Genomic DNA, 11061 nt, shown 5'->3' on the forward strand with positions numbered 1-11061 from the left:
TCCGGCTGATAAAGGTTGACATCCTAGCCCACATCCCTGTCAAGCATGTCAGCGGCGCTGGGATCAAAGAGCTGCCTCGGCCTGTAATTGACTTCCCATTACAGCCCTCTGAACCCCCAGCAAATAACCCTCAACAGTTGGTTATTTGCATGCATTCCAGCACAGTTCAAATTCAGAGGAGCAAAAAGCGGGAAAGTGAGGGTGAAATGAAGGAAGTGAAAAGTGCAGGTTAACAAAAAGGACAGTCGTGTGGTTTTGTGTAGGGCTGTAACTAACTAATTATTTTGATAACCTGTCGATTATTTCCTCAGTCATAAAGTATTAAGTAGTATAAACCTTTTAATTGATAATAATAAGAAGGAAATCAGCATATTAGAATGATTTCTGAAGGATCATGTGATACTGAAGACTGGAGAATAAATTACAAGAAGACATTACATTTTAAAATATATTCAAATAGAAAATACTTTATATTGTAATAATATTTTACAATATTACTGTTTTACTGTATTTTTGATAAAAAAAATGCAGCCTTGGTGACATTAAAACATTCAAAAATTGTATTGATTCCAAACTTTTGACCAGTAACGTGTGTATATATAGTTTATTTCCCCCCAAAAGATGTGTTACACCTCACTTGATTGACATGCATGGAGGAACTTTATGAATTATTTTGAAAAAATGTAAATGCTCACATTATAACTATTTTATTAAGTGGTTTTTTTTTTTCATAGGATTGCATTGTCCCTGGATAGAACTGTAATTAATGACTAATCTAACAGTTTTATTGATTGGATGTTGGAGCTCTAGTTTTGAGAGTTAATATCACTGTTTTGTTGGGTCCGACCGCATCTGGACTCTGTGTGTATATAAATGTGCGTCACTGCTCTGCAGATGCCCCGAGTCTCAACATATGGCACTGATGCTGTACCGCTTTGTCAAATTACACTGGTTATAACTCTCTATACGTAAAGAGGCACTACAGTAGATGGGAGAAAGAGGGCTGTGGGGAAGGAAAGAAGTCGATTAGAGAGAGCAGTGAAAGTCAAAAAGAAATAATTTCTACAAGTTCCAAAAACAGATTTCATAGAGGACACCCATGAATGAGTGCACAACCCAATGAGACAGTCACAGGCCCAGAAAGATGTGGAACGGCGGGGGGGGGGGGGGCATGAAGAAATGACAGACACAGCCGCCAGGGAAAATGCGTTGCGACAGATTGAACTCAGCAGCAGAGAGAGGAGGAGGAATATGATGCAGAATAAAACTGACAGTGCGAGTTTAGCCACTAACTTGCTCTTTTTCTTGTTCCCAAGGGAACGTGTCATAAGCATCGGTCCAATTTTCCTGCAGCCCTCTAGTGCGTTTGAGGGGGGCTAGAAAAATATGCTGGACTGTTGACATCCGTATCTCATTGCATGCAATGCAGCAAAGACAGTGCTGTATACATTATAGAGCCAGCAGCAGCTGTACGTTTTAAATGCAGAGTCTAATTAGTTGTGCTTGTAAGGACAAACATCACTATCATTATTGCTCATACTATTGTTATTAAAAGGAGTTTGTTCTACATTTATCTGCAACTTATCAAATCTTTTGTGCTACAGGTACACTGCTGTTCAAAAGTTTAGGAGCAGTTTGGTTTCGAAAGAAGGCTCTTACGTTCACCAAGGCTGTTTTATTTGTTATTAAAAATATTATAACTGTAAAATATCTAATTTATTCCTCTGATTTCAAAGCTGAATTTTCAGCTTCATTACTCCAGTCTTCAGTGTCATGAAACATTTTCAATAAAATGAAACATTTTATTATTATTATCAATGTTGAAAACAGTTGTTCTGCTTAATATATTTGTGGAAACCGTGATACTTTTTATTCTGATTCTTTGATGAACAGCATTTATTTGAAATAGATTTTTTTTGTAACAATATAAAAGACTACTGCCAAATTTAGTCTGGTATAGTGTGTGAATGAGACTTCAAATTGTGTCTATTTGAGGAGAACTGTACAATTACTTTTCAAAGTCAACAGTCTTGCTTGATGATAAAACAAAAAAAAGAAAGAAAATATAATTGACTTGAGACTCCAAAAGCACATTTTAAGAAACAAAATGTTGTAGAGACTTTGACTTGTACTTCATACGGAATTTAACAGGGAGGACATTAAAGTATGTGATTACGCTTTACTTACAGTGTGATCTGCCGCCAAAGCCAGCAAATTTATGCGCAGGCAATATAAAAGTCAAAGAAAAAAGTTTTAAAACATTTATGTTTTGCTTCTATATAGAGCCGTCACATTGTGTGTAATACTTGTGAGTTCTGACACATCACTGTCCTTCACGGACTACACTGTCTTGATAACGTTGGGTATGTAAAATCTTTGAAGTGACTCCCATGAGCGCAGAATTGGTACGAATGTCGATCTAGAGTGACATAAAAGTCGCATGAATTCTGATTCGACTGTTCAGACTGAGGTCGCATTGCAAATCATCTGACCTGTATCAGATTTACTACCGCAAATGGAAGTGACCCAAATCAGAATCGAAACGATCAGATTCCATGTGGTTTGTGCTGTTCACACTGTCATGATGGTCAGAGCAGTAAGACTGAAATTGATTTTCGGAAATTAATAGGATTTCAAACCACTCATGAATGTAGCTTGAAACGGATTTGTAAAAATCGCGTGTGATTTTTTTGCCTTTCACACTGGATTTCAATCGGATATGCACAAAAATCGTATTTGGACTGACAGTCTGAACATAGCCTGCGTCACATGTGAGCAAAAAAAAATTCGCCCACATTTACCTGCAGTCTGAACATAGACTTAGAACACCCAAAAATGCCATAGCAACAATCTAGGACATGAGATCAATCCAGGGGGCGCTTACACATACCTGGCTTGCATGGTACATATTCTCAGTGGGATTGCTTCTGATCAACCTGTGTTCAGGGTCTTTGCATGCAAGCACATTTATACTGTGGTCCTTTGGCAGAAAGATCTATGCCCCACAAATTGTCAATATTAACGTGAAACTTCAAGAAGGACATCTCAGGACATCAGAGGCTGTGTGTGTGTTTTGTGCACGTGTCCTTCAGCGTGTTTTTGGTTGTTAGTAGACTTCTCCAGTGTCGGAACAACATGCCAAATGCACCTGGATAAAATGCTCACAAATTGTTAAGCCAAACATGTCTTCAGCCATGTTTGACATGTGAGGAATTTAACCTGAGGCTAAAGGAAGTTTGTGGTTCTAATAAAGAACAGAGTTTCATTTGCATTGGAAAGCTCCACTGATTATTTAACTTTATCAACAGAAGAACACTCAACTGAGGTTTAGACACTGGATACAGCTGCAGTATTGGATAACTCTGGATAAAGGTGTCTGCTAAAGAAATAAATTAAAATGTACAGTGTGCAAATGTAGTGTAATGTTGCACACTAATATTGTTCAGGACGTAGACATCATTTCAGCTTAGCAAACAAAGTTCTGCAGGAAAAAAATTGTTTGAATTGTTTGTAATATTCATAATTAGATATTTTCGCAATGCTCCACTTTTTAAATAAGAAGTATCATGTTTACATTTATTTAGTCCTATTTAACCATTACAAAAAAGGTACAGTGGAAGTATTAGTACTCCAAGGTAGGCTCCTTTAATAATACATACCAAAAAATACATATTGGTATTGTCTGAAAAGCCATGGGTGTTTTGGTACTTTTTGGTACTGTTTTGTTAGTGAAGCACAGCCATCTTTTTCTTCTTGAAATTTATAACCACAGTTTTATTATTAATCACTAACAAATGTGTATTGACATTTTTCTTTACAGATAATATTTTGGCCATTGTCCTGGGGAGTGTTGGCGCGGTGTTGGCGGTGGTTGTCATGGTGATAGCAATTGTCGTGTACACTAAGAAACAGAAGAAGTGAGTCCAAATGTTTCTTTTCAGTGCGTCCGAAATCGTGTACTGTCTGAGTAGGTACTACATTTGAATTTGAACTTACTTTGTGACCGTTATAAAAGGTATGTTCTATGTAATATGAATGTGTGTAGTATGAATGTAATGCAGACTTACTAAATCCGCCGTGTTGCCATTATCACATGACCTACCAGCGTCAGTTGCATCGCTTCACCTCCATTGATAAAACCTCTCCCGTGGCCTCATGGGATAATAAAGTGTCCATCGAATGCGCACTTCAAAATCTTGCCAGAAGTAGTACGTCATCTGGGGACTTTTTCCTACTGTTTTTCCGAATACTATGAATTCGGACATACTACTCTGTTCGCATACTATATAATGGGGAAGTATTCGATTTCGGACACAGCGTTTGTTTAGTGTAAACATGTTGAATATGAGTTCCTTAAAATTATGCTATTTTAAGGAATGTTCGTTCAATCCTATATAGAATGCGGAAAACAGAACAGAAAAAGAGTATTATGTCCATTCGGAAAAACAGTAGGCGAAAAATACCTGCATGACCTACTGCTGACGAGATTCTAGAGCTCGCATTTGACGGACACTTTCCTATCCCATGATTTGTAAAAGTTTTTAGACAGTATATCATTTCGGATACAGCTTATGACTTTGTTTCTTCCATAGCAGATAGCATTGTAAAGAATTGCATTGGGCACTATTTCCCATGCATTTACAACGAAGAGGGATGGAAGTTTTGATATATAAACTAACGTTCCAAAGGCTTTTGGGGTCGATACATTTTTTAAAATGTTTTTGATGGAAGTCTCTTCTGCTCACCAAGGCTGCATTTTTTTAAATCAAAAATACAGTAAAAACAGTATAAAAGTATAAACATTATTACGGTTTAAAATAACTCTGTACTATTTTAATATATTTTAAAATGTATATAAGCCTATATATTTTACTTTTTATTTGTTTATTTATTCCTGTGATGGCATTACTCCATTCTTCAGTGTCACATGATACTTCAGAAATCATTCTGATATGCTGATTTAGTGCTCAAGAAATGTTTCTTATTATTATCAATGTTGAACACAGTTGCTGCTTGATATTTTTGTGGAAAACGCAAATAGAATCTTTGGTTAAATTATAAATGTCTTTACTGTCACTTTTGATCAATTTAATGTCTTCATGTATCCTTGCTAAACAGAAATCTATAAAAAAAATACTGACTCCAAACTTAGGATCATTTTATGATGCTTGAAATCTTCTGTCCGCATTCATTGAAATTACATGTACAATTTTCCAAATATTTCACGTTAAATGGGTTAAGAAACCGCATGACTGTGAATAAATACTGTAATGGCAGAATTTTCTTTTTTGGGGAGAACTATTCCTTTAAATATACCAGTCAATATTTGCCTCGTCCCAAAAAAAAAATTAATTGCTGCAGTCAAACCAGCTTTTTTTCTGAAAGTTATTTATGGGAAAATGTCAAGCAAATGTGTCATGTTTGAACTTTTCCAATTATAATCGTGATATATGATAACGTTGAAGTCATAAAGCTCACCTGGGCCGGAAACCCAAAAACTACTGTCTCAGAAGACATGATTTATATCACCCATTTATCTTTTCTCTCCTATATATCGTTTTTAAGTCTATTTAAACAGTTTCATATTCACAAAGCATGTGATTGCATAATTATCATCAACAAAAAACAAATCACCCCCCCCTCCTCGTCGTCCTCCTCCTCCTTTCTCCTCTCTCCCCTCTTCCCCTGGTTGTAAAGCCTCTAGCTTTCAGTTAGATCATGTCTAGAGTTTCAGCCATGGGGGGTAATATGTCTCACCTGCCCCTCATAAAACCCATCCCTCTTTCATCCTGTGGGGGAAGGTAATCAGAGAGCACCGGAGTCAAAGGTGCACACCTGTAATGAGAGAGAGAGAGCCAGCGTGCAGCAGGATGTACCGCTGCTCTACTATCCTTACAGATACTCTGATAAAACTCAAGGGTATGACGCCACACAGTCACAGACCCCTATATTTGTGGTTATACGGGTAAGCAGGGCCTCTCTTTCTCTCGTTATATGCTGGTATATGTGTTACAGGCCCATTGCTAATTCTGTCGTCATGCTAGTACACATCAAATAAGCTTTCAAATATGTAAACTCTTCACCCAAGACAAAATAGCTCTGCTTCAAAACCTAGCGAGTTGCCACACTAATAGCACTCTTCACATCTCACAATGTATTCCTGTTGCTAAAATAACAATGTGATAATGCCACTTATTAAAATTCAATTTTCCCACTGAGTATGTCCTGTTCTGCAGATAGACTAAGCATCTTTACTCAGCAAACGCGGCACAGAAACCAAATCTGAAGTGGCATAAAATAATAAAAAGGAGCATTTACACAGACAGTTTAATGCTTCTCTGAAGCGGCATAAATGCATTCACACAGAATCAAAACCGTTTCAGAGTCGCCTTTGATACTAGAGGCTGAGGTGGGTCAGACCCGGCATATTTTAAGTCCGCTTTTATGCGGCATTGCGTCTTTTATATAGAATTTTGAGCAGACACAGAGAGCTATCTTAGAAAGAATTATAATGTGTTGATACGCTGTCTATGCTGTCTAGGTAGATGACTAGTGCAGTGCTACTCTTTGTTTGTGTTATAGGCTTTTTATAGACCAAAATCCATAAATCTGTATACTTTTATCCTTATATTCTTGTTTCCTAGAACAAATATTTAAACATTCTTAAAACAAGATACATTTACTGGAGATACACTTGTTTTGTTTTCTGAGAATAATTCTTAAGTTGAATTTTCTTATCCCGTTAGAAAATCGTTCATTTTTAAAATTTTAAGAATAAACACAATAAAAATTGGCAAGGGGGGTAAAAAGAATATGTCAAAGAATATGTTTTCAAAGAATATATCTTATATTATAGTTTTCATGCAATTTGTCCTCTCAAGTACTTTTTTGTATTAAGGATGGATTAAGATGAAGATCTCACTTTATATTAGGCGTCTTTATCTAAACTACTATCTACTTGTGTCTAAAGAATTGAATGATGTAATTACATGCAGGTATTTATAAAATATAAGTAAAACATAAAAGCATGCATTACACACTTGTATCACTGTATCCAATATTTGTTTTAAATGTTAGTACATACAGTAGTAGTTAAAGACACTTAATATAAAGTGGGTCCGAGATTAAGATATTTTAAGTTGGCCCAAGATTACGATATTTTTACCTAAAAGCAAAAATATAGATTCAAAAACTATTTAACTTTGATGGTCCCTTAAACACATTCTGTTGACTATAAGTAATGTTGCACCTACATTCCTACTAACTCTCATTACAGTGTTAGTAGAGTTTTTGCATCTGTTCTTTTGTCTTCCAGCCTTTTAGTCAGATCATAGATAATCTAAATCGTTAAAATTGTTTTGTAAATGTGTCTTTTACTTCCACTTAAGTTCCCTCTTTGTGTATACTGTTTGCATGTGTGTGTGCGTTTGTGGTGTATGTCTGTCTTTATGTCGCCACATATGTATCTTTCGGCATCAGTGTGTTTCTTTTGTTCCTTCTTTCATCTGTTTGTGCACGTGTGTGTGTGTGTGTGTGTGTGTGTGTGTGTTACGTGCTTACCTGCCCCAGACTACCTGGTACTTTCCAGCGATTGGATTTCCCAGCAGGCCTCAGCAGGCCTTTCTCCCTCCCACTGCAAAGTCATTAACACTGACACACACACACACATACACATACACCCTCTAATGTGCTATTATGGTCCCTCATTCTGGTCCTATCACACATCAAAGTCAGAACAGGGGCCCGCACAGGAGAGATGGTTATCGGTAGACACTTTTGCCCACTGAACATTTACTGTATCTTATAATTATAAAGGTTCATGGAGTGTATGAGGCTTATAAACAATTAAGGAAATTCGTTTGAGTCGAGTTTATATAGTGATAATAATGCCTAATTCACACTAAATATTTGTGTTAGAAAAAAACATGCTTCTCTTCACTTATAACTGCTAGTTTTTCAAAAGAATTGTTTGTAAGGTGCTGTTTACACCTGGTATTAAGATGCGTTTTGGTTGATCGGATCACAAGTAGACAAGAGAGAGACACATTCCCGTTTACACCTGGTGTTTGAATTTCTTTGAGGGAGGAGGGTCTGTGGGTACATTTATAGGCTTTTTCAGATCTTTCGATCTAATGGACGAAATAAGCTTGCACAATATATGCATATGAATGCGAAAGGAGATGGCAGAAAAACAGAGAGAACAGCAGCTGTCATTTCTTCTCTGATAGCCACAAGACCTCGGCGAACACTGTGAGTGTGTGTTAGAAATCAGGAAAGGTGAGAGAACATGTGCTTGGTAGGTTTTTTTTATCTTCAAACCAAACTTAGGTCTCCAATCGACAGTTTAAATCCTGTCTGGCTAGCACGCTTCCCATTATGTCTACGCATTAGTAGACGGAGAGTATGCTGTGTTTTGTGACTGTTGCATTCGACCACATGAGCGTTTACACTACAAACACAATCCAGTCTTGCGTTTTCGACTACCCTGGATGTGGTCGAAAGATCGTTTTAGACCCCATTACACCAGTATTTTGTGTTGTCCACTTGTGATCGCATTGACGAAAACGCTTTAAATACCTGATGTAAACAGGGCCTAAATGGGTAAATTGGTTCTTTAGTGGTTCTTGGCAGTGCTTTAAGTTCATTTAAAAGATTCATAATTGTTTTTGTCCATTTGTGTTTGCTTTAAGGCTATCTATACAGTACATACTGACTAAATAAGATTGACAGATTTTCTTTCAAACTAGTTCTCATACCTTGGTCTGTTAGGCCTGTGATTTATATATAGCAGAAAAAGATGATAGTCTTAATGAGCTGTTGGAATGCCATAAAGAAAAAGCCTTGGGGGTGTTTCTGATCATAATGGTGCGGACAGATTCAAAGAGACAGGACTTTCTGTACACCTGTGTGTAGCCAAAGGGAGGAGACGTGTGTGTGTGTGTGTGTGTGTGCGTGTGCGCGCAAACATGCAAATGATAATGCTTGTTTCTTCATGTGTTTCTGATATAGCCATTCTGATGTTTGATGATAGTTCGTACAGATTAATGATGAGTATACTTTTTTCATATTTTTTTCTTTTTCAGAGAGGCGATGAAACAACAGGGTGACATGGTGACTTATCAGCAGCGTGCATCACAACTGTGATGTTCATCAAGTGTACATCCTTACACGTTTGTAAAAAAAAAAAAAAAAAAAAATATATATATATATATATATATATATATATATATATATATATATATATATATATATATATATATATATATATAAACAGTATTATATTGTGTATAAATCTTACATTTCTAATTTAACATAAATTTTTAGCCATGGACAGTAGTTTAGTATCTTTCTTGACTGATATGTCTGCAAACATTGTAAAAATTCTGATAAGTGTAACGTCTCTAGAATTATCCATCTGGCCTGCACTCTGTAGTTTTGTCTTGTACCTCTGTTGGTGCCTTTAAGTTGTTTCTAGAATTGTGGCTATGAACCACAAATGGGAAACTAAAAAAATAGCTCTGTAGCTAAAAAATATGCCGCTTATTCTACACATATCTCACCCCTTGCATGTTTATATATTGAATATTTTAATATAGTATATTTGAATATTTGGGCTAATTTTGGATATGCTTCCAGCTACCAACAGCATGTTGTAGTCAAATATCAATTTAACACATTTTGCCAGTTTACAAGTCTGCTGATTCAACCTGGGCCTTATAATATGATTCCATAATTGTTAAGATGCTGTCTTAGAAGGCAGTTGCCTTAGTAGGCAGCAAGCGAGGCAACTCACTATAGATTTAGGAACAAAGCTTATGTGTGAGTTTGCAGGTCTTTTCATTTATGTTTCAATTCAGTTGAATTTTCCAATAAAGCCACAAACAGTGTTCATTTTGTCTCATTTTACACACAAACCGCAAAAAGCACTGGCATAAAGGAAGCAGGATCTGGATCATTGTACAAGGGCAAAGCTCTACAGAAAACCTATCTATGTTCTAGCCACACAGTGCTTTCACTGGAGTAAATTTTCCTTTGGAAAACAAATGTGGGGAAGAGAAAGGGAAACAGGAGGGACGTACGGCCCATGCCCTGATGACTCTGAGCGATAGATGGTCAGCATGTGCGGCCGCTGCTCACCCCAATTAAAATGATCTGGACCACTTGACAAGAAGTGTTTCCACTGTGTATGTGATTTGAACTAGCACTCTTTCCCACTTGCAGATGTTCATTGTGTCTTTTGCCAAATATTTGGTTGCAGACGTTACTTTAAAACGATGAAACGCACCACCGTTGTGGAGCTCCACACCACGGTGGTCTTCACAGATAAGGACAGAAGACGTTTAATCATACTTTGTTCTAATTTCAGATCTTTTCATGTGTTAGTCTGCCTTGGGAAGGAGATGCAGTGGAGCAGGACTCACTTGGGGTTAGTCAGAGATAAATGAGAGGAATACATTCTTGTGTGAATCCTTTCAATGTGCTTGCGTTTATTTAGTTTGATTAGTTTAACTGGAGTGAAGTGCAGGTAAATCTCTCTGATTTGTTCTGGCCTGTTTACTTTCAAAGCCCAAATTTCTCATTACATTACCCTTTTATCCTGTTAAACAGTGGGATTTAGCACAGCTTATGTTTGTCTGACACTCTTGTGCAGTTGTAAATGTTCAGAAAGTTCATGTCAGCTTGTCACTCTTGTCACTCTTGTCACTCAGCTTGTATCATATATCATTCGAACCGCTCCAAGATTCGCTTGGAAGCGGACCAAGACCCACTCAGTGTTCACACTTGTAGTTTGGTTTGCTTGGTTTGTTTGGTCTGGACCAAAAAAAATATATATATTAAATATAATTATACATTGTAGCTTTTTTCAGCCATTTTGATTCCTTTTCACACCTCACTGTTTGCTCTGGTCTGATTCAGTTGATGAGTTGGTGAAACAAACCAAAATGCAGTCACGTGACAACATCCACATCACTCTTTGGCCAGGCCTGCATTCAGCCCCATCAAAACGTTTTTTAAACGGAAACGGTGCTGCGTTGAACACCCTGTTCTGATGACACAAGA

The 11061-nt window shown here is 37.0% G+C and overlaps 1 protein-coding gene across 2 annotated transcripts in view; it reads left to right on the forward strand.

Annotated features, from left to right (window-relative positions):
* The window catches only part of susd2 (sushi domain containing 2), a 67200-nt gene extending 58024 nt beyond the window's left edge, over positions 1-9176 (forward strand). The window contains exons 14-15 of one of the 2 annotated variants that reach the window (XM_079814474.1): positions 3821-3917; positions 9084-9176. In XM_079814474.1, coding sequence (XP_079670600.1) covers positions 3821-3917; positions 9084-9144 — 158 coding nt within the window. In that variant the 3' untranslated portion in view covers positions 9145-9176. The remainder of the gene's footprint in view (positions 1-3820; positions 3918-9083) is intronic. The other variant, XM_079814475.1, reaches the window with a different exon arrangement.
* Positions 9177-11061: the final 1885 nt, after the last annotated feature.

The sequence above is a fragment of the Gobio gobio genome, assembly GCF_949357685.1.
Source record: "Gobio gobio genome assembly, chromosome: 4".
Taxonomy (NCBI): Eukaryota; Metazoa; Chordata; class Actinopteri; order Cypriniformes; family Gobionidae; genus Gobio; species Gobio gobio.